The sequence below is a fragment of the Phyllobates terribilis genome, unplaced genomic scaffold (genome assembly GCF_046119375.1).
Source record: "Phyllobates terribilis strain yellow unplaced genomic scaffold, ASM4611937v1 Scaffold_1__5_contigs__length_1240528914, whole genome shotgun sequence".
Taxonomy (NCBI): domain Eukaryota; kingdom Metazoa; phylum Chordata; class Amphibia; order Anura; family Dendrobatidae; genus Phyllobates; species Phyllobates terribilis.
In genome coordinates, this window is record NW_027362761.1 from 852,903,543 (window position 1) to 852,928,713 (window position 25,171).

The following is a 25,171-nucleotide window of genomic DNA, read 5'->3' on the forward strand; positions in this document are numbered from 1 at the left end:
CAAGGAGGATACACAAAGTACTCATGCTTTTTGTGTGAATGGGACAGCCAGAATAGGACTCATCACTGGAGCCAAAAAAGTTGGCCAACCAGACATCTTTGCAACCTGGACTCAAGAACATAGTTGTGGAAAGTTTAGTTAATACCACTAAAGTTTTCCTGCCATCACTCCACTTTAAGCTTGGACTGATGAAGCAGTTTGTGAAAGCTCTTCCGAAAAAAGGAGAGACTTCTAAGTACCTGTGTACCAAGTTTGTACCTAGGTAACAAAGATCCAAAATTTAAGTCCATCATGGAGAACTTGCTGAAATATTTCAAAGCCTTGGATTGTCTGATGAATTTCAAGTTACATTCTTTACATTCCCATTTGGACTACTTTTCTGAAAACCTTGGTACTGTTATTAGCGAAGAGCAAGAAGAAAGATTTCATCAGGATATCAAGGAGATGGAAAGACAATACCAAGGTAGATGGAACGTGACCATGATGGGGGACTACTGCTGGATGCTTCACAGAGAAGATCTGCAGGCCTTTTATAAGAGAAAAGGTATCAAGGGAAGCTTTGAAGAGAAAAGGAAGAGGCGCAAGAATTAATTTCCAATAAAGTTTCAGAATGAATGTTCAATACATTTTTATATATATTGTGTACATTTTTGGCTACAATAAAGATTGTTCTTGTTCATCTCGCTTGTAAGTAATTTCATGGGTGTTTTGGCAAAAACCCATACGTGGTGGTTAAAAATAGAAGTGTTTTTTTAAATCCGGGCATAAGAAAACATAAGAATCAGACACTGAATTTGAAACAATTGTCATAAACCTAAATGTTGCATACCTGTGTCATTTTTTTAGCACAAAGGTGACTGATAACACACAGAAGTTTGTGGAATAGCCTAGGTCACTGACATTCTGATGTCATGCTGCTAAAGACAGCAGAGAAGCAGCGCCAAATTCTTTATGAAAAATCAAGAAGATATATGTTTAAAATAAAGGACAAACATATTTGACTAAAAAAGTATTTTTAAAACAGTATTTCAATAGAACGCATTAGAAAAATCGAAAGTGATGCCAGTTTCTTACACTAAAGAACACTACTGCAGTGAAAAAATAATAGCACATTCCATATTACCCCTGCCCATACTAGATACTGTTATTTGTCTTTAACAGAAAAAATTGTGCAACAAGAGAACCTTAATCAGTTGCTTACGTCTACACTATACACAGATACAGTTGAAACCAGAAGTTTACATACACTATATAAAAAGACACATATGCATGTTTTTCTCAATATCTGACATGAAATCAGAATAAACCTTTCCCGTTTTAGGTCAGTTAGAATTACCATAATTTTTAATATTTGCCAAATGCCAGAATAATGAGAGAGAGAGAGAATATTTTAAGGCATTTTTATTACTTACTGCAAAGTATAACGTTTACATACATTTCATTAGTATTTGATACCATTGCCCTTAAACTGAATGACTTGGGTCAAATGTTTGGGATATCCTTCCACAAGCTTCTCACTATGGCTGGTCGGAATTTGGGCCCATTGCTGCTGACAAAACTGGTGTAACTGATCCAGGTTTGTAGGTCGTCTTGCTCGCACCTGCCTTTTCAGCTTTGCCCAAAAATTTTCAATAGGATTGAGATCAGGACTTTGTGATGGCCACTCCAAAACATTGACTTTGTTATCCTCAAGCCACTTTGTTACCTTTTTGGCAGTATGCTTCGGGTCACTGTCCATTTGGAAGACCCATTTCCGCCCAAGCTTTAACTTCCTGGCTGATGTCTTGCGATATTGCTTCAGTATTGCCACATAATCTTCTTTTCTCATGATGCCATTTTGTGAAGTGCACCAGTCCCTCCTGCAGCAAAACAACCCTACAACATGATGCTGCCACCTCCATGTTTCACAGTTGGGATGGTGTTCTTAGGCTTCCAAGCTTCTCCCTTTTTCCTCCAAATGTAACGATGGTCATTATGTCCAAAAAGTTCAATTTTAGTTTCATTAGACCACATGTCTCCAAAAATTAAGGTCTTAGTTCCTGTGTGCATTTGCAAAAATCAATCTGTTTTTTTTTTATGTTTTTTTTGGAGTAATGGCTTCTTCCTGGCAGAGTGGTCTTTCAGCCCATGTTGATACAGTACACCGTTTCTTACCAGCTTCCGCCATCATCTTCACAAGGTCTTTTGCTTTTGTCCTTGGGTTGATATGCACGTCAGACCAAAGCACGTTCATCTCTGGGACACAGTACCTGTCTCCTTCCTGAGCGGTATGATGGCTGGACATTCCCATCTTGTTTGTACTTGCATATAATTGTTTGTACAGATGAAAGAGGCACCTTCAGGTATCTTGATATTGTACCCAAGGATGAACCAGACTTGTGCAAGTCTAAAATTCTCTTCCTGATATCTTGGCTGATTTCTTTAGACTTTCTCATGATGCTACACAAAGAAGCAATGTGTTTCAGGTGTGTATTAAAATATTTCCACAGGTGTGTCTCTAATTAACTCAGATGTTGCCAAAAAACCTATCAGACACTTCCAAACACATGACATCTTCATGCGGGCAGTCCAGAATTATTTAAAGTAAACTAAGTAATCTTAGTGTATGTAAACTTTTGACTTTGAAGTAAGTAATAAAAATGCCTTAAAACATTCTCTCTCATTATTCTGACATTTGGCAAATATTAAAAATTATGGTAATCCTAATTGACCTAAAACGGGAAAGGTTAATTCTGATTTCATGTCAGATATTGAGAAAAACATGCATATGTCCCCGTGTTTGCGTGGGTTTCCTCCGGGTTCTCCAGTTTCCTCCCACATTCCAAAGACATACTGACAGGGAATTTAGATTGTGGTCCCTAATGAGGACAGCAGCGATAATGTCTGTAAAGCGCTGTGGAATTAATGGCGCTATATAAGTGAGTAAAATAAATTAATTAAATAAATATGTCTTTTTATATAGTGTATGTAAACTTTTGGTTTCAACTGTAGTAGAGGGTCCCATGTAAGAATGATAGCCACCTGTTGGCTAATAGCTTATTTGTTAAGATTTCACATTATATATCAACATTATATATCACAACATGGATCAACAGATTTAGGCATAGTGATTTTAGTAATACCATTATTAGAATCATAAGAGTAATACAAAATATAGAAGTAATCAAAAAAATTATAAACGGGTACATTTGTAATAGTGCAGCAATAATAAAAATGGTAATAATACATTTGTGAGGCCTAGTCCCAGATAGTTACCGTATTTTTCGGACCATAAGACGCACTTTTTTCCCCCCAAATTTGGGAGGAAAATGGGGGGTGCGTCTTATGGTCAGAAAGTAAGTTAACGGTGGTGGTGGAGTGGGATCGGCGGCGTCGGCAGCGGTAGTAGGTGGCGGCGTCGGCAGCAGAAGAGGTATCTGCCTGGGATCCGGGGCCTTGCCGGGTAGCGGGGCCGGTGTCTTGCGATGAGCGGCGTGAGCGGATTCCGGTGCGCGTGGCAATCTTTCTGAAGCTGATCTACAGGAAATTGCGCTCTGCCACGCCTGTGGCCAATTTCCTGTAGATCACAGCTTCAGAAAGATGCCTGCGCGCACCGGAAGCCGTTCAGCCATGGTACTCACAACAAGACACCGGCCCCGGTACCAGGCCCCTGGGTCCCAGCCACCACTCACCCAAGTCCCCAGCGCCAGCCACCACTCACCCAGGCACTCAGGCCCCAAGCCCCCAGTGCCAGCCACCACTCACCCAGGCCCCAAGCCCCCAGAGCCAGCCACCACTCACCCAGGCACCCATGCCCCAAGCCCCTAGCACCAGTCACCACTCACCCAGGCCCCAAGCCCCCAGCGCCAGCCACCACTCACCCAGGTACCCACGCCCCAAGCCCCCAGCGCCAGCCACCACTCACCCAGGCCCCAAGCCCCCAGCACCAGCCACCAGGCGCCCAGCGCAAGCCACCAGGTCCCTAGCCCACCAGCACCAGGTGCCCAGGCCACCAGGCACCCAGCTCCAGGCCACCAGCGCCAGGCACCCAGGCCACCAGGCGCCCAGTGCAAGCCACGAGCACCAGGCCCTGCTTCCTGAAGGATCCTGCCTCCAGGAATTTTTTTTTTCTATTTTCCACCCCAAAATTTGGGGTGCGTCTTATGGTCCAGTGCGCTTTATAGTCTGAAAAATACAGTAGTAAGTTAGAGTAGTGTTAGTGTAGGGAGTACAATTGGGGGAGAAAGGATGAACTGGATGGACCTAGGTCTTTATTCAACCTATGTTACTATGTAACATAGCACTTCAAACCACAATAAAACTTGTTTTTTCAAGAGGGAAACATGGGCAGCATGTCCATACCCTTTCAAATACACAGTTTAGGCCTGCGGCATGACGATGATTGTTTTCTGAACTGTCAAATCAAGCAGCAGCACATTCCCCACCCTACCCCCAAGGAAACAGTAAGCCTGGGGAGCAATGTGCTCCTGGAGAAGATCAGACAATCCCTATAACATTTAAAAAACTCTATTAATGAGAATGGAGAACATTTTTTATGGGAAGTAAATTGCAAAGCTGCTCTTTTTCACGAACATAGGAATAACCCTTTAAATCTTCAGACTTTTTTTTCATGACATACCTGGAAAAGGAAAGTGACTACACAAGGACACAATAAGAACAGTTGTCCAATCAAAGTTTTCTTGGCTCAAGTGAAACTGTCTGATAAGGTCTGTGTATGCGTGTTCTAAAAATTATACAGCATAGCTGTAACCTGTTTATCAGTTTACCAAGAGCTATATCACTAATGAATGTGCAGAAACATCAGCTACCCTACTTCTTATCCTTCTTATCTAAACTCCTGAATTGAATACCTTGCTCAACCAACAACTGTCTTTACAAGCTAATGGCTATGGGAAGTTATCTCTGCAGGAGCACTAACCTTCAGAATAGGACGATTTAATCAATAAATAGGAGTAATCAAATACTACGAAATAGTAGATAATGAGAAAACCTTGCTCTTACAATAATTACATCATACTGCCAACCTCTTCAAAACTGAGCCAATGTAAAATTGCAGACGAGTACAAATCTGGTTCATACAAGTATCATCCTAGCTGTAGCCACTGTACTACTATGCTATAATAAAGTGTGGAAATTCCTCTTCCCCAGATATTCCTCCATAACTACACGGATTTCCTATTCAAGAGAATAAAACTTGTCCACAACAAAAGAAAGATTTGTACTGTGTTCAACTCACACGGGATTTTGTAGATTAATACACTAACAAAATCTCAGCTGTGTGTTAGAAGGGATTAAAAATAATGTTTCTATACACTAACAGCAAGGAAAGATCTTGAAAATAGTGGTAGATAAAAGCGCAAGGTATAGAAAATGAAACTTAAAGGGGTTGTCTGATCTTCTGAAGAAAGTCTGCAGTCACTCTATGTGGCTGCAGACTTCTGAATCCTTATAGCGCACATGCCGCATGCTGCCAGGATTCTCCAGTGTCGCGGGCGGTCATGTGACCGCAAGTATTCGATTTGCATAAAAGTGATCATTTGCCGACTAGATGTGCTCGGCCTTGCTGGATATAAGTGAATCAAGTGAGGCCAAGCACATCTAGTCAGAATGTGGCCAAAAGTCTGCAGATCCCAGTGAAGGAGCTCAGTGGGGTGCTCACAGTGTCCGTGCGGTACATACCGTGGCTGCGGGCACGCTCTGACTTCTGGCTCTTGGCTTAGGTCACAAGTCTTAAATGCCCTCTCTTCCTTTCAGAAGCCACTCGCTCACTTCACTTTTGGATGTTTTGAGCGGTGGTCACACTCAAGCAGGAGCCATGCGTAAGAGATAGCTTGTAGCTATATTGTGCGTGCAATCGCACTGATACTGTGAGAGCACCGCTGGGCTGTTCCACTGTCAGTGCGCAAGTGCAGAAACAGGATCGATTTTAAACAGCGTTCACTCTTGCCAAGCAAGGGCTGAAAATCAAGATGGGGGATCAAGATCAAGATATGCAAATAGGAGGGTGTAACAAACTATAGCCCATGCTAAAGGCGCACTGAAGCACCCTCATTTGCATATTAACCCCTTTACGACCTTCCAAGGTCACCTCCCCCTGTTTGATGCGGGCTCCGGCGATGAGCCCGCATCTTTTCTGGCACAAGACAGCTGATCTGATCAGCTGTCATGTGCCCCTAACAGCCGCAGGTGTAATCAAAATCCACCCGCAGCTATTAACATGTTAAACGCTGCTGTCAAACTCCAACAGCAGCATTTAACATGGCGGCGCCGGAAGTGCGTCATAAGACCCGCCCATCAGCGCACCCGTCACTTGATTGCGGGTCGCCGATGGGTTGGTATGACTGCAGGAGACCCCTGTGTTGTCGTAGCCCTGGAGCCCTGCTGTGTGTAGCACAGGCGATCAGATGATCGCGGCTTCTAATCTCCCATGGAGACTATTGAAGCCAGTGAAAAGTGAAAAAAAAATGTTTTTAAAAATATTAAAAAAATAAAAAATATATAAAAGTTCAAATCACCCCCATTTCGCCCCATTTAAAATAAAATTATTTAAAAAAAAATTCAAAAATACACATATTTGGTATCACCGAGTTAAGAATCGCTCCATCTATCAATATATAAAAAGAATTAATCAGATCTGTAAACGGCGTAACGAGTAAAAAATCGAAGTGCCAGAATTATGTTTTTTCTGGTCACCGCAACATTGCAATAAAATGGAATAATGGGCGATCAAAGCATCGTATCTATCCCACAATGGTATCAATAAAAATGTCAGCTCAGAATGCAAAAAAATAAGCCCTCACCCGGCTCCACATCCTGAAAAATGGAGACGCTGCGGGTCTTGGAAAATGGTGCCTTTTTTTTTTTTTTTTTTACAAACTTTGGATTTTCTTTTCACCACTTAAATAAAAAAGAACCTATACATGTTTGGTATCTACGAACTCGTAATGACCTGGAGAATAAGAATGGCAGGTCAGTTTTAGCATTTAATGAACATGGTAAAATAAAAAAAATAAAAACTATTGTGGAATTGCACTTTTTTTGCAATTTCACTGCATTCTTAATTTTGTTCCTCATTTTCCAGTACCCACTATAGTAAAACAAGCCCTTACTTGGCCATATTGATGGAAAAATATAAAAATTATGGCTCTGGGAAGTAGAGGAGCAAAAAACGAAAAAGAAAAAGCCAAGGTGGTAAAGGGGTTAAATAAAAGAATTTCTGAAAATATAACATTAAACTGTATACGCCACTCTTTATGCCTGGTATGATTTTTATAGGTGCTTAGTCCCATATATAAATGTTTAAGCAGTTTAATTCAAACAACGGCGGGTAGTGCTGTGATACCAGTAGATAAATAAATCCCGAATTAAAAGATATGAAATTATGTCTGATTTCTTCTTCAGGAAACCACAGAAAGTCATTTAGCAGTTTAATTACCACTTTGAGAGTGACAGACTCTTTAAGTAGTACCATAGAATTTACAAGATATGAATCGTTACATACGTTTGCTTATTTTTCTTCTTTTAATGAAATATTCTGCTTAGTCTAAAGTCACAGTATATGATAACATGTTAGGTAGAACCAGAACAAACAACAGTTCTTCTCCACATTTCCAAACACATCATACACAGGAATGCTATACAATATCACACCAAACTATTTTCTGTTATGTATAGCCTATGTATATATAGAATATGACACATTATATGGCTTGTGACCGCTTGCTACTACTTACACTCAGTCTGTGCTATCTACGGAAACAACCTAGGTGAAAGAGTCTCACTAGAAAGTCTCTACATTGTGTATAAATACACTTACCCTTAATGGAAGCAGAAAATGTGGAAAATATACAAAGTAAAAAAAACGTGAGCGATATCATTATTCCGATCTCCTGCTCCAGTGGCAGCCTTAGTTCATTCACTAGGAGCCAGAAACCAGTTGTTGGTGGGGAGAGACTCAGACTAGGTAAGGAAAGATTCAGCCTGAAGAACCATGTTTATCTAGATGTAGTAAAGGTCAGATTCCAAACTCCATGTGTTAGTTTTATTGACCAAATGTCTTCTAGTTAATGATTATTCTGGAATGGTACCTTCTTATTTAAACTGTGATTGCTATTGTTTCACACAAAACATGTATGGTAAAGAAAGAGGTCATTGAGATGAGTGGCAATGATGAGGATGATAAGTGAGGTATATAGGTACTTCTAAAGGGTTATTCTCAATTATCTGCAGAAGTAGAGATAACTTAGGGCCCTTTCACACTGCGCTTTGTCACGCGTTCGTTGGTCCCGTTGGGGCATAAGTCCGGACGACCCGCAAAACGGGATTAGGCATATGCGCCGACAGGGCCATAGACTATAATGGTGCCGACGTGTCAAAGTGTGATCTGACGTGCATCATTTTTGGGTGTATAGGCCTACTGGAGTTAGACACTCAAACGCAGTCTACTACATCTGGGTGCCACTTCCAGCAGACATACGCCTAAAAATGATGCACATCAGATTGCACGTTGACTCTGTCAGTATCATTATTGTCTATGGTCCCATCAGCTCATACGCCTGAATCCCGTTTGTGATGGGGTCTGGACTGCTGAGACCTCCAGTAATGCTGGAAACATAGTTCTGGAACTTGGGCTTTGTGGAGCCCTGTCTTGGCAAGACCCAAGTTGTGCATACCAGACCTCTGCTGCATTCATTGTCTATGGGATTTCTAGAAATAGCCAGGTGTGATTTTGGCCCATTCTTTCACACAAACACTCTTCAAATATGGAAGGTTCCATGGGCTCCATATTTTGAGAGTTTCCTTGGCTGTGTTTGGGATCATTGTTTTGCTGAAATGTCCTCCCCAGTTTCATTTTCATCATCCTGGTAGATGGCAGCAGATTTTTATCAAGAATTATTCAATAATCCTTCCTTCAATTATATAAATTTGGCGAGTGCCGTATGCTGAAAAACAGCCTCAAAACTTCACTGTTGGTATGGTGTTTTTGGGGTGATATGCAGTTCCTTTAGGTTTCCAAACATGTGTGTATTATGGCATCCAAAGAGTTCAATACTGGTCTCATCTGACCAGACTATATTCTCTCAGAATTTTACAGGCTTATCTAAATGTTGAACAAACTGTAAATGCGCTTGAACATGTTTTTTGCTCAAGAATGGAGTCTTGCGTGGTGATCGTGCATACAGGCCATGGAGGTTGAGAGCATTGCTTATAGTTTTCTTTGAAACAATTGTACCTGCTGATTACAGATCTTTCTGTAGCTCTCCACAGGTGGTCCTTGGCTCTTGGACAACTCTTCTGATAATTCTTTTCACTCTTCTGTCTGAAATCTTTCTGGGAGCACCTGGTCTTGGCTGGATTATGGTGAAATGATGTTCTTTCTACATCCAGATTATGGCCCCAACAGTGCTCACTGGAATCTTAGTTTAGAAATTCCTCTATAACTAATGCCATCCTTATGTTTTACTTTTTAATTATTGATATATTTCAGCTGGTGTCATGACTTTCCAAGGCTTTTTGCACCTCTTTCTTCATGTGTTCAATACTTTTTCCCGGTGTCATTTCTCACTATTACACATAACTTAATTTATGGACATCTATGGTTTGATTTCTTCACCTGTGTGGATTGGATGGGTTGTTATCGACATCTGGTGAGAATATCATGTCAATAGCACCTTTAGAAATATACTTAGAAAATTGGTGACGTGTTCAATACTTATTTCACCCGCTGCATGCATGCATGCACATTATATATACAGTTGTGCTCAAAAGTTTACATACCCCAGCAGAATTTTTCCTTTCTTGGCCTTGATGACTGGCATTATCAATTCCTTGGATATTTTTTGTATCCCTTTCCTGTGTTATACAGTTTAACTACCTTTTCCCGTAGATCCGTTGACAATTATTTTGCTTTCCCCATGACTCACAATCCAGAAATGTCAGTGGTTGGATGAAAGATGCAAGAGTCTGTCTGGATCCTAGAAACTTACTCAGCTTTTATGCACACACACTGATTCCAAGCAAACAGGTCAGAGGTGAGGCCTTTAGTAACCATTCAAACCCATTTGTGTCAAATTCTGTGCATGTTATCAGGCCAAAATCACCAGGGTATGTGAACTTTTGATCAGGGTCATTTTGATGTTTTTGGTTGTCATTAAGATTTAAAAATAGAAAACAGTTTGACAATAAATGGCTTCACCCAACCAATAACCATGAGTGGAGAAAAAGTTTTTTTGTTATCATTCATATTCTCTGAAACAAGGCCAAGAAAGGAAAAATTCTGCTGGGGTATGTAAACTTTTGAGCACAACTGTATACATACAAATATATTGAAAAAGTTCTATGAATTGCCAGAATTATTGGACCAAACTGTTGGCCTTTGTGTAGCATTTTAACTTGGTCAGCTGCAGAACATTTCTACATCCACTGATGATAACTTACCACCTGCTGCTTTAGCGCTGCAACCAATCATTGTTGACACGGTTAAGGTGGCATTACAAATGCTGCAGTGACCACTGCAGTCAACCATAATACTCAGCAATGTTGTGCCATCTAATTGAGCATGACCAGTGAGCCTTGCAATTGCCTGCAGCAGTCACCACTGCTGCCATGTCAAGAAAAATTGTGGGTAGCGCTGGAGCAGCAGGGGGTAAGTTCATGTACACAAGACATCTTTCACAGGCGGATCAAGCCAGGAACTCACATGAACAAGCAATCAAAAGATTTAAAAAAGAATCAACATATGCACTGAAATATCAAAATAACTTGTTCATTTGATCTGTCTTTGTCACTTCAAAAGCCCTAAAGAGGCTAAAAGAAGTGACCTGTCAATTCTTCTTGCAGCTTCCACGTGGAAGCCGCCACTATTTTATATATAGAATGTAAAAGAAAATAAAAGATGCCGGCAGCAAAGCCGCCGCAAAAGATGTTCAAGAAGACGTCAGAAAAGAGGTTTCAGGATAAACACTGCTGGAGTTTTCCTGAAGCATCTTCTGCTGAAAAACAATGTGGTTATGCCGGGATCTGAAAGACATGTGCACATAATTTATGGCTATGTTCATATTAGAATATAAAAAATCATCTGAGCTTCATCCAGAACACTCTGAAACCTTTTTTTAATTTGTCATCCACATGTAATCTGCGTGTCCCAAGAGGAATTTTTCAACACAACAACACAAGCCTGCATGTTGCTTGTGCTTCTATGAGTAGCCTTTGTGGTTTAATCATGCTACCATGACTTGCAGGGTCTCTGGACATCTATGATGCCATTGGTTGGCAATTGCAAAGGTAGCTGCCAGCACCAGATCTTGATAATTTGTGTGCCCAAGTGCATTCAGCTTGGCAGAACATTCTACAGACAACGATTAATAACCTCATTGATAGCAGCCAAGGCATCTAAGTATGTGCATTTGGCGCTCAAACTTGATACTAAATGTCGATGTTTTGAAAATGTTGTTTCCATTTTTTCATCATTTGCATATCATTAACATGTCTATCCATCCTGTGATTTCCATAATTCCATGACTTTTCCTTGTTGGTGTTGCAATTTCAATGTTGATGAATATATTACAACATGTAATGAATGAAAACTGATGTATATAGGTTGCAACTAAGTGTTGAAAATTCAAATCTTAAAACACCTAAATGATATTAGCACCCCTAAAGGTTGCAATGTTTCAGGGGCAAAGCAACTAATATCCACTATAGTAAAACAATAAGTTTTTCTCTTTATTGTATTGAAGGGGTTAAAAGCAGGTGTGGAGGAGATGCCAAAAGAATTTGTCTAGGCTTTTTACAAAAGTCTGTAGTCACTCTAGGTGACTGCAAACTTGTGAATCCTCACACCGCCCACAGCGATTCTCTGGTGCCAGTGGGAACAAAAAGTAGTCACGTGACCAAAATTATACCTCATTCCAACTGAAGGCCGTACACGTCTAGTTGGAATGTGGCCTGGAGTATGTATATAGCATAAATGCGGTCACATGACCGTTTTGTCTCACTGACGGTACCAGAGAATCCTTACAGTGTGCAGTGCGTGCTATGTGATGATTCACAAGCGAAAAGCCCAGACAACCCTTTTAATGGAGAGACCATCTGGATCTTCAAAATGTGTGCACCAATAGGTATGAATATGAAAAGAGAAAATATGTATTGCCTGCCACCATAAAGATGCAGTCCAAGCTACAGGCACCATATTTTAGAGTAGGAGGAACTGAGTATATTGATATATAGTTTTGTTGGGAAAATATTCAGTATAATCTGTGTTTTAATTACTTAAATGGAATCTGTTAGTAGTGTGGGGTTTCTACTCACTTGGGTGCATGAGGAGGCAAACAGGAAGTGTTTTCCTTTAAAAGTCCATGTCGGTTTATTACTTCATAAACCAGGCAAAAGCAAAAGGAAAACAAACAGCCTTTAGTTCTGGCAAAAACAAAGAGTTCTTAAGGCAAAGTCTCTGGTTAGACAGTCCTGTGGGCATACAGGCTGGATAGCATTCAACTCACTGGCTCAATCTGGAGACAACAACACACAGAAGGCCTTCTCCCTCCAAACACAGAACCATGTGCCAAACAACAGCCTCTATTTTATATCTTAACCACACCCAAAGGTGAGGTATGTGTGTAGCAAGACCTGCACATCTCTCAAACTACCCATAACTCAGTCCCATGTGCACCAAACAGTCCTCTTAGTCCTTACATGCACTAGAGCAACACTTCAGGTTACATCACAGAGGACAGCCATCTCTGTGATACATACCTCCCATCAACAATGCGTCCGTTAGCCATCTTACATACCTCCCCCTTCTGCCTAAAGCTGTGGGGTTTGGCACTTTCTACTACTAGATAGAGGATTCTTGAGAGGGCATCGGCATTACCATGTAGCTTCTCTGTTCCATGTTCCACATGGAAGTTGAAATCTTGTAGGGCTAAAAACCAGCCGGTGACCCTAGCATTTTTTCCCTTTGTTTCCCTCATCCATCTGAGTGGGGCACGGTCGGATACCAATCTAAACTTTCGTCCAAACAGATAGTACCGTAACGTGTCCACCGCTCATTTTATGGCCAAGCACTCTTTCTATATGACAGCATAATTTTTCTCGCATGAAGACAGCTTCCTAATCATGTAGAGAACAAGGTAGTTCTCCCCGTGTATCTCCTAGAAAAGGACTGCTCTTAACCCAACATCTGAGGCGTCTGTTTGGAGTATAAACTCCCTCTTGAAGTCGGGGGCAACCAGAACCGGTTGCCTACACAGAGCCACCTTCATTTCTTGAAAGACTGTCTCCACCACTGCAGTCCACTTGGACATGGCTGATTTTGTCCCCTTAAGGAGGTCAGTCAGGGGTGCGGCCATCATGGCAAAGTTTGGGATGAACCTCCGGTAGTATTCCACGATACCCAAAAAAGCTCTAACCTGCTTCTTTGACAACGGTTTCGGACAAGTTTTTATTGCTTCCACTTTAGTGATTTGCGGTTTGATCTTGTTTCCACCCACTACATATCCTAGGTATTTGGCTTCTTCCTTCCCCAGGTCACATTTTTGGGGGTTTATTGAAAACCCAGCTTTCCTTAGAGCATCAAACATCGCGTGGACCTTTTCCAGATGACTTTCCTAGTCTGGGCTGATGATAACAATATCGTCCAGGTATGCCACTGCGTTTTTTTATGGGGTGCAAGGATTCGATTCATGGCTCTCTGGAAGGTGGCAGGGGCCCCCGGCAGTCCAAACGGCATCCGGACATACTGGAAGCAGTCTTCTCCTTGGCTCCCTGTGACATAGGGATCTGCCAACATCCCTTTGTCTATTCCAAGGTGGTTATGTACCTTGCTGGTCCAAGTCTCTCGATCAGCTCATCGACACTCGGCATCAGATACGCATTGAATTTGGAGACCTCATTCAACTTCCAATAGTCATTACAGAATCTCCATTCGCCATCGGGTTTTGGGACCAGGACAATTGGGCTCGACCAACCGCTCTTGGATATCTCAAGGACCCCGAAATTCAGCATATGACTCACTTCTTTGGGTATCAACTCTCGTCGGGCCTCAGGAATTCGATAGGGCTTCAAGTTCACCCGCACATGCAGCTCCGTCAGAACTTCGTGTTCTATGACCTTTGTGCACCTTGGCAATTCCGAGAACAGATCCTTATTCTTCTGCAGCAAAACACAACACTGCTGTTTTTGGGCCTTCGTCAGTGTCTCCACTATTGCAACTCCTCCAAACTTGCCTTCTGGTTTGACCAGCAAGCCTGCAGCTTCAACAGCCTCTCTGTCTTGCCACTGCTTAATGAGATTGACGTGGTATATCTGGTATGGCTTACGTCGTCATGGTTGATGAATCTTGTAATTCACTTCACCAAATTTTTCTACCACCTAACACGGCCCTTGCCACTTGGCCAAGAACTCACTTTCCACGGTAGGAATCAGTACAAGGACTTTGTCACCAAGATTGAACTGCCGCACTCTGGCTGACCGCTTGTAGACCCTGGCCTGCGCCTCTTGTGCCTGGAGGAAATGTTCTTTTATGATGGGCATCACCCCGGCCTCCCAGGTTTTCTTTGCTACATCCAGGAGACCTCACGATTGTCGGCCATACAGAAGTTCAAATGGCGAGAACCCAGTAGAGGCCTGTGGAACCTCTCGGATAGAGAATAACAGAAATGGCAGGAGACAGTCGCAGTCTCTGCCGTCATTTTATATGACCTTCCTCAGCATACTCTTCAGAGTTGAATCTCTCCACATGCCCATCTGTCTGAGGATGGTATACTGATGTTCTCAGTTGGGAGATTTGCAGGACCTTACACAATTCCCTCATCACCTTACTCATAAAGGGTGTTCCCTGGTTGGTCAAAATCTCCCTTGGTAACCCTGTCCGGGAGAAAACATGGACTAACTCGCGAGCTATACTCTTGCAGGAAGAGCTTCTCAGAGGGATCGCTTCAGGATAGCGGGTGGCATAGTCCAAGAATGACCAATATATATTGATGCCCACGAGCAGATTTAACCAGGGGACCGACCAAGTCAATAGCAATTCTCTGGAACGCCACTTCAATGATGGGCAATGGTACGAGGGGACTTCGCAAGTGAGAGGTGGGGGCAATTAACTGGCACGTAGGGCAGGACCTGCAATACTTTAATATTTCCCGGAGACATCAGGTCAATAGAAGCTCTGCACGATTCGTTCCTGTGTTTTTTCCACTCCCATATGTCCTCCTAAGACATGTGAATGGGCAATGTCCAACACTCTCCGTCAATAGGGCCCCGGCACCAATAACTGTTCCACAAGCTCCTCCCTCACTTTCGTAACATGGTACAACAACTCCCCACTCTTCATAAAATAGGGAAGTCTTGTTTCAGCCCCCGGCTCCTGTGCAATACCATTTATGACCATGACATTGTTAAAGGCTTCCCTCAGAGTTAGGTCCCTATGTTGGGCAGACCCAAAATTCTCGCTGGTCACCCCTAACTCCGGAATGTCAGACTCAGGGGACACTACCTCCTCATCCCCCACAAGAACACAAAAGGGAAACCTGTTCGACTTTGGGTGTGGTGATACCTCTTCAGGGTTAACTGGTTTCTTAACCGAGCCGGTGAACCCTGAACCCTTCCCCCACAGATCTAAAAAAAAAAAAAAAAAAAAAAAAAAGTCCCAGCCTATAATAATGAGGTGCAACAAGTCCCAGACGAAGTCGACCTCGTGGGACTCAGTACCATGGGCCGTTTCAATGTCCACTCTGGCCATGGAGTAGTCCTTAGCATCCCCATGAATGCATTGTACGCCAACCTTTTTTCCTGGGATCAGTTGGAGAGGAGGTGTGGCCCTCACAAGGGTCACCAGACTCCCGGAGTCTAGCATTCCTGTTACCTGCCAACCATTCACCTTCACGGGACATGCTTGTGGCCCGTCGCTGGGTGGACAGTTCACACTGCAGGCCGCCGGATACGCATAGTATGAATAGCAGCGTCCTATTCTGCAGTCCATCTGCTCGGGGGTCAGGGGACAATGGGCGGCTATATGGTCTAGGCCGTGGCACCTCCAGCCAATGACATCACCCGTCTTACCGCCTTCCGGACATGATCAGCCGGACTTGGGGTTGGGGCGCTCGTCTTCCCCTGGATGGCATTTGCCAGAAGCGGCATCTGCTGCTGCTGTTCCTGCTGGTGCTGTTGGATCTGCTGTAACAATAGCCTGTTAGTCTCCTATTGGTGCTGCTGCGCCTGCACCAAATGTTTCAGCAGGTCCTCCATTTTGTCTGGCGTCACTTGCTGGCTTGTAGCAGACTTCACCCAGGACATGCAGTCCTTCCTGCAGCAGTCACACGTATCTGCTGGGAACGCTGCCCGCACTGCTAACACCAATTGTGGGCTTTGTATTCACTTGGGTGCGTCGGGAGGCAAACAGGAAGCGTTTTCCTTTAAAGTCCATGTCGGTTTATTACTTCATAAACCAGGCAAAAGCAAAAGGAAAACAAACAGCTTTTAGTTCAGGCAAAAACAAAGTAAAGAGTCCTTAAGGCAAAGCCTCTGGTTAGCCAGTCCTGTGGGCATAGGCTGGATAGCATTCAGCTCACTGGCTCAGTCTGGAGACAACAATACGCAGGAGACCTTCTCCCTCCAAACACAGAACCATGTGCCAAACAACGGCCTCCATTTTATATCTTAGCCACACCCAGGGGTGAGGTATGTGGTTAGCAAGACCCACCCATCTCTCAAACTACCCATAACCTGATCCCAGGTGCACCAAACAGTCCTCTTAGTGCTTACGTGCACTAGAGCAACACTTCAGGTTACATCATAGAGGACAGCCATCTCTGTGATACATACCTCCCATCAACTATGCGTCTGTTAGTCACTTTACAGTAGGATCAACCCTTCTAAACCATCTAAATGGGCATGCAGGTCATAGAAAGTTTAATAAAATACCTGCAAACTGATCTGCGATCCAATGTCTTATTCTCAAGAAATCCAAGTTTTACCTAATATGTAAATAAGTTGTTAAGATCTTTGGGCCAGACATAGATCTCCCTGAGAATCTGCCTCCAGAACTTATTTTAAATAAAAGGGGTCATTACCAATGTGAGACATGTAGATCAGGAGTGTAGACTATCAGTAATTACATATCTCACACTGGTAACATCCCCTTTCATCTAAAATAATCCCTGGAGGCAGACTCCCTGGGAGATCTATGCCCAGACCATAGATCTTAAGAGCTCATTTACAGTATATATTAAGAACAATGTGGATTTCTCTGGAATAAAACATTGGATCACAGATATTGAGGCATTATTTTTTTCAACTTTCTATGACCTGCATGCCCATATAGACAGCTTAGGAGCTTTGGTCCTATTGACAATGTCCCTTTAAAGAGTAACCATCATATTAATTTTTATTCAGAAATCAGTAGTACACAGAGAGAAGAAGCAGAGAAATCTTCTTCTCCTCTGAATCTGATAAATTTTCAATTCACAGGTAATATCTGTCTTCGGTGAACACAGATTTTCCCATTACTGAGATATGAGATCGCAGTTGGTGCTTATAAAGTTCTATGGAGAACTGTAACTGTTGTTTCAGCAGAACTTGCAGCATAATGCCTGTGTCTGCCTCTAGCTCCTCCCCCTTTCATAGGAAATGACAGTTGGTGGCTTTAAAGTTCTTCTTTAGTAACGTGAAAATCTGTCTTTACTGAATACAGATTTTGCTCATTAATTGAGATTAAAAATCAGTCCAGGAGGAGAAATAAGCAAAAATATTTTACAAGATACAGGTGCATCTCACTAAATTAGAATATCATCAAAAAGTTAGTTTATTTCAGTTCTTCAATACAAAAAGTGAAACTCATGTATTATATAGAGTCATTACAAACAGAGTCATCTATTTCAACTGTTTATTTCTGCTAATGTTGATGATTATGGCTTACAGCCAATGAAAACACAAAAGTCATTATCTCAGTAAATTAGAATAATTAACAAAAAACACCTGCAAAGGCTTCCTAAGCGTTTAAAAAAGTCCCTTAGGCTGTGTGCCCATGATGCGGATTTAATGGGTTCCGCTGCGGCATTTCTGCCGCGGAAACGCATTAAAATCGCTTGGTAAGGGGTCTGGGATGTATCCCAATGATAATCCGCATGTACTGTGCACATGCTGCGGAAATTTCCGCTGCGGATTGTCATTGCGGAAAAATCCGCAGCACAACCATGTTGGTCACGATTTCCCATTGACTTGCATTGAACCGCATAATATCCGCATGTGCACATGTATACATGCAGATGTTATGTGGTTCAATGCGCGGATGGTACCCGGGTCTGGAGAAGAGGAGACTGTCCTCCAACCCGGGTACCATGGTACCTGCAAGTTAAAAAAGAATTATAAAGTAAAAAATAAAAAAAAATATCCATAGTCACCTCTCCGACGGCCCCCGGTCTCCTCCTGGCCGCGTCCTCTCTCCTCAGCGTCCCGTGGTGTACTTGCAGGACCTGCAGTGATGTCATTTAGTCAGCTGATGGTCACGCGACCGGTCAGGTGATGGTCACATGGCCATCAGCTGACTAAATGACGTCACCGCAGGTCCTTCCCGTACACCGCGGGACGCCGAGGAGAGAGTACGCTGGGGGCCGCCGGAGAGGTGAATAAAAGGTTTTTTATTTCTTTTTAATCATTTTTTTTTACTTCAAATGCAGAATTTGAAGTAGAAATTTCTTCTAAGTCGGTCACACAATATAAATCCATGCCAGTTGCATGGATTTATATTATGTGACCAACTTGTCAAGCCCTTTTCCAAGTGATGCTCAAAATCGCTTGGAAAAACACTTGAAAAAAACGCATGTAAAAATGCTGAAAAAACGCATGTGAAATCCGCATGTGTTTTTTCTGCCAAGGAGATGCAGAAATGCTCAGGAAATTTTTGCTTCAAATCTGCATTGTGGGCACATAGCCTTAGTCTGTTTCAGCAGGCTCCACAATCATGGGGAAGACTGCTGACTTGACAGATGTCCAGAAGGCAATCATTGACACTAAGTAAATGTAAAGTAAATTTTGCATTTCATTTGGAAATCAAGGTCCCAGAGTCTGGAGGAAGAGTGGAGAGGCCACAATCCAAGCTGCTTGAGGTCTAGTGTGAAGTTTCCACAATCAGTGATGGTTTGGGGAGCCATGTCATCTGCTGGTGTAGGTCCACTGTGTTTTATCTGGACCAAAGTCAGTGCAGCCATCTACCAGGACATTTTAGAGCACTTCATGCTTCCCTCTGCCGACAAGCTTTTTGGAGATGGAAATTTCATTCTCCAGCAGGACTTGGCACCTGTCCACACTGCCAAATGTACCAATACCTGGTTTAGAAACAACAGTATTACTGTGCTTGATTGTCCAGCAAACTCGCCTGACCTTAACCCCACAGAGAATCTATGGGGTATTGTCAAGAGGAAGATGAGAGACACCAGACCCAACAATGCAGACGAGCTGAAAGCTGCTATCAAAGCAACCTGGGCTTCCATAACACCTCAGCAGTGCCACAGGCTGATCGCCTCCATGCCACGCCGCATTGATGCAGTAATTGATGCAAAAGGAGCCCCGACCAAGTATTGAGGGCATTTACTGAACATACATTTCAGTAGGCCAACATTTCGGATTTTAAAAACATTTTTCTAGCTGTTGTTATAAAGTATTCTAATTTACTGAGATAATGACTTTTGTGTTTTCATTGGCTGTAAGCCATAATCATCAACATTAACAGAAATAAACACTTGAAATAGATCACTGTTTGCAATGACTCTATATAATATATGAGTTTCGTTTTTTGTATTGAAGAACTGAAATAAATTAATTTTTTGATGATATTCTAATTTTGTGAGATGCACCTATATATTACAAAGTATCTTATTTTTATGTTTACAATTGATTTCTGAAATAAAAAATTAAAACGACGATTGCTCTAACCCTTTCACAATATAAGTACCTATGCATCATGTTCGGGTAGGGAATATCGACCAATGACGTATAGGTAAGTCATGGTAATCGTGCGTGGCACAGGAGCTGTGCCCACGCAATCGCCACAGTGAGCTTAGCATACATGATAGCCAAGCCACAGCTGTCACAGCCAATAGCGGTGCCTGCACCGCCCCGTCTATTTAACCATGAATGCTGCGATCGATAATCAATCGCAACATTTATAAAACTAGGAGAGAGAGGGGGCTACCCATCCTGTCCAATTGGCGCCCCCGCAACCTCATTGAAAGGGACCGATGGTCGTCATGGAAACCCAAGGTCGTCATGACGCCTCTGGGTCTGTCAGCTATGGTAGCCAGTTTAGACCATGCCATGAACATGGTCTAAAAGGCCCCTGTCAGTGTAATACTGACAGGTATAATACATTGCAGTGCTGGTGCATTGCAATGCATCATACCAGCAATCAGAATAATAAAGCTAAAGTCTCATAGAGGGATTAAGTAAAAACGAAAAAAAATAAATAAATGAAAATATTTACAAAAAAAAAATCACTAATTAAACAAAACTGAAAAAACTATTATACCAATAACTACAGTACATATAATCATGTGAAAACAAAAAAACAAAAAAAGTACACGTTTTTGGCATCACCCTGTCCGGAACGACCTGATCTATAAAACTGTTACACCAGTTAACCCCTTCAGTGAACATCATAAAAAAATGTGTCACAAAACGACGATTTTTCATCATACCGCTGAACAAAAAGTGAAATAAAACGTGGTAAAAAAGTCAGCTGTAAATAAAAATAGTATAGCTGAAAACATCATCTTGACCTGCAAAAAACAAGCCACCATTGAGCTCCATCGGTGGAGAAATAAAAAAAACTATAGCTCTCAGACTATAGAGATGCAAAAATAATTATTTTTTCCATTAAATCGTTTTTGTGTGGAAGCATCAAAACATTAAAAAATTATATAAATGTGATACCACTGTAATTATCCTGATCCAAAGAATAAAGCTGCCTTATTACTTTTACCACATGGTGAACGGCATAAGGAAAAAAAAAACAATTTCTGAATTGCTGGTTTTTGTTCATTTTGCCTCCCAAAAATCAGAATGGAAATCATTAAAATATGTTATGTGCCCGAAAATAGTACCAATAAATTCGTCAACTCGTCCAGCAAAAATCAAGTCCTCACATGACTCTGTCAACAGAAATATATATAAAAAAATATAGCTCTCAAAATATGGCAATGCAAAAACTTGTTTGTGAAAAAGAAAAAAGTGTCTTAGTGTGTGATAGCAGCCAAACAAAGAAATGATCGAAATCTGATACTGCAGTAATGATACCGACCCAAAGAATAAAATCATCTAATCACTTATAACGCATGAGAAATGGCATAAAAAAATAAATTAAAGCAATCCTTGATCTGCTGTTGATTTGTTCATTCTGCCTCTCAAAGATCGCAGTATGGCTCAGTTCACATTTATCGTGCACTTTGCGCTGAGCGCTTACAACTGGGTTTAAATGTAAATTTCTTAAAAACATGATTAAGATGGAACCCCCCCCCCTGTGGAAAATTCCCTATAATGAGACAGATGGAGACACTGTGGACGCCGCCTGGCCCATGATCTGGCGGTGTCCGTCTTTTTACACGTGCATAAAAGCACAGTTGGCCACAGTTTTGTGCACCTCTGAAAAGGACACCGCTGAACAGAGGCCAGAAGGAGTCCAGAGTAACTCTGCTGCCTCACTATAGTTAATGTATCCCTCAGGGGTTTCATCTGAAATCACGTTATTTGGCAATTTAGATTTAGATGGAAATCCCGATGTAAGTGCCCAGCGTAGAACACAGGATAAATTTAATCCAAAATGTTATGCAAAATGTTCGCAATAAAAGCTTCAACTAAATTAAAAAAAAAGCAAGACCCCAATCAGGTCCATCATCTGTCAATGGAAATATAGGGGGCATCCACGTTACTGGTAACTCAAAGGAATTTTGCGCTCTCAAATTCAAATGCCCTCTTCCCTTCTGAGCCCCAGTGTGCCTAACCCACATTTAGCGTCCATATGTTTGGCATTTCTGCAGGGATAAGCCGGTTTCATTTATGGGTGCATGTCTCCAGAAGCACGAGCTGGGCATAATGAACTGGGCACTACAATGTACTGGGCACAACACTGGCAGATTTGCAATTTTCACTTAGCAACATACATTGCTGCTCGTGGAATCAAAATCATCACTACACCTGTAGATAAATTTTGAGAGGGGTGTAATTTAAAAAATGGGGTCACTTGAGGGGGGATTCTGCTCTTCTATCACTTAAGGACTCTGTATATGGAGTCCGCAAACTATTCTAAGAAAAGTTGTACTCCAAGAGTTAAATAGCGCTACTTCCCTCCCAAATCGTGTGGCTAAGCAGTACCGCACAGCCACATTTGGGAAATTTCCATGTTCAGCAAAAATTGTATGACAAATTTTGGTGCCATTTTTACCCATTACCCCATGTGAAAATTTAAAATCTAGGGCTAAAACTAAATTTTTGTGGTAAAAATGTAATTATTTTTTTCTTCACTGCCTAATGGTATAAATTCTGTGACACAACCGTGGAGTGAATATGATCATCTAAAACATGTAAAACATATAAAGTGTCAGTGCGATAGATGCATCAGTTCAGGAGGGAAATCGCAATCAAAGATCTCACGTCATACCTATGTGGTCCCAGGAGATATGTATGGCGCCTTCCCCCTGATGAAGGCCCACGCCGAAATGCGCTAGGAGTGCAGTAAGGGACGGGGAAGTGGACATGCTGCTGATGGTGCATGCAAAGGATGAGACCATGGTCCAGGTGAAACTGCCTGCTGCGGGAGCACAACAAACACGCCCATCCATGAGACCTAGCTTTCTGTCCTACTTTTCAGCCAGAACAGTACGAGCAGGTTGTGGGTTGGATGGCAGATAATGCTTCCAGTCTGTTTCCCAGCACCACCCTCTCTTCCAGTCTCACTAGCCAAGAGTCTGGACTGCTTAATCTTCACCTTGATCCTCCTTCCTCCCACCATGGTGAGTCCAAGGAGACAACCCCAAATTTGGACACTCTGAGGAGCTCTTTCCATTTATGACTTCTTCTGGCCTCTCACCATGCAAGTTTCAAGAGGGACATAAGGAGATTCTGCTCGGTGATGCCCAAATATTTGAGCAGCTACAGTCAGAAGTAACTGACAGTGGTGAATGGCAATTATTGCGTCAAGAGGTGGACGATGATGAGACACAGTTGCCAACAAGACATGTTAAGACAACAAGTCAGGAGGAGGACCAGAGTTAGCAGGTGAAAGACGAGTTGGCGGATGATGAACTCACTGACCCAACCTGGCAAGGTGGCATGCAGAGCAAGCACAGCAGCGCAGACGAGAGGGATCCACAGCACCACAACAGGCAGGAAGAGGCAGTGGGGCTGACAGAGGGAGAAGCCGGTCAACTGTTCCCCAGATCCCAGGCGAAGGGTTAGGTGTTCCCCACCAGAAGTCTTGGAATGCAAGCAGAAATACGCAGCCACCCACACACAGGCCCAAACACTAAACGGACACATTTTCAGACTACTTGCCCTGGAAACATTGCCGTTTAGGCTATTTCGACACTGAGACTTTTTGCAACCTCATAGTGGTGGCCATCCCTCGGTACTCGGTCCTGAAAGCCGTCCCCGCCTTACACTAGCATGTGTCCCATAACATAACCCATGCCCTGACCAATGCAGTTACTGGCAAGGTCCACTTAACCACCGACACGTAAACAAGTACTTTTGGCCAGGAACGCTACATTTTCCTGATGGGTGAACCAGCTGGAGGCCGGGACAGAATAGGACGGTGGGATTGCACGTGCTACCGACACATAGAATTGTGGGCCAAGTGTCATCAAGGTTTCCCCCTCCTCATACTCCAGTTCCTGCACCCTCTCCTCCTCCTCAATCTCAGAATTATTGTCCATATCAGTCACAAGCTGGAAGCACTGCAGCACTGCCTCAGTGAAGCGGCAACAGTCTCTGCTTAAACTCATATCTAGGTGACAAACCGCACACTGTGGCAGAGTTGTTCACAAAGGTCTAACAGACCAGACAAATCTGTGGCTCTCACCACTGAACCTACAACCAGGCATGGTTGTGTGTGATAATGGCCGTAACCTGGTGGCGGCTTTGAAGCTTGGCAAGCTGGCACATGTACCATGGCTGGTCCACTTGATCAACTTAGTGGTACAGCGCTTTCTGAAAACCTACCCTGATTTGCCTGGGCTACTTGTGAAGGTACGCTGCATGTGTGCCTATTTCCCCAAATCACCTACAGCTGCAGCCAGTCTGGCAGTTTTGCAGTAGCGCTTGCAGGGAAGTCTTGCCTGTTCTCAGTCTGGCACACATGGCAGACTTTATGTCCCGCTGACTTTCATGTGACCCTCGTATGTATTTTGGCCACCACCGATTACTGGTTGTTTACCCTTCTGAACCTAAGCTACAAAGAGAACTTTCCATCTCTTCTTCCTGTGGCGGAGAAAGCTATTAAAATAGTGCAATACAAGAAGGCAGTTGAAAAATTGGTCAAAAAAATCCCATCTGACAACGCTGGCGGCAGAGGTCAGAGTTCTTTGGACAACCAACAGAGGCAAGGAAACACAATGATACGTCTGGGACAGTTTCACTAGACACAATGTTGAGTGTCTACAGATGCTATAATTATGACCTCTGGGTGCACTCGAAACATGTCAGCAAAGGGCATTGTTTTCTCCTGCGCTATGGAATTCTAAACCTGTGAAAATATTTTTTGCAGTACGCTATCAAATATACTAATTATGCCCCCTTTGTGCCTCAAGTTAAAAATAATGGCACATGTGACTCATATAGTATTAATATTGCTTTTTTGGGCCTCCATATTCTAATAATGCCCCTTTTGTGCCTCCATGTATTACTAATGCTCCCAATGTCTCCCCTTATAGTACTACCATAACCTTTTAGCGGCAGTGCCATTACAAAAAATATTGAAACTCACCTTACCCCACTACCAATATGACCAACGGAGTTCTATTTCTCCTCCCAGCTGCCTGTGACTCAGTGCAAGATTCAATTCACAATGAAGTCATATCATTGCACTTCTTCCCTATATGTCTATATGCTTCAATCATCTGGAAAATCATGGGCCTATAACCGCCTGTGGTTTGCCAGTGTTAATGACAGAGCAGGGACCCAATCG

The 25,171-nt window shown here is 42.7% G+C and overlaps 1 protein-coding gene across 1 annotated transcript in view; it reads right to left on the minus strand.

The window, feature by feature from the left end:
• MTTP (microsomal triglyceride transfer protein) overlaps window positions 1–8,016 on the minus strand; it is a 141,813-nt gene extending 133,797 nt beyond the window's left edge. The window contains exon 1 of the mRNA XM_073638547.1: window positions 7,817–8,016. Within this exon, the coding sequence (XP_073494648.1) occupies window positions 7,817–7,877 (61 nt within the window). The 5' untranslated portion in view covers window positions 7,878–8,016. The remainder of the gene's footprint in view (window positions 1–7,816) is intronic.
• Window positions 8,017–25,171: the final 17,155 nt, after the last annotated feature.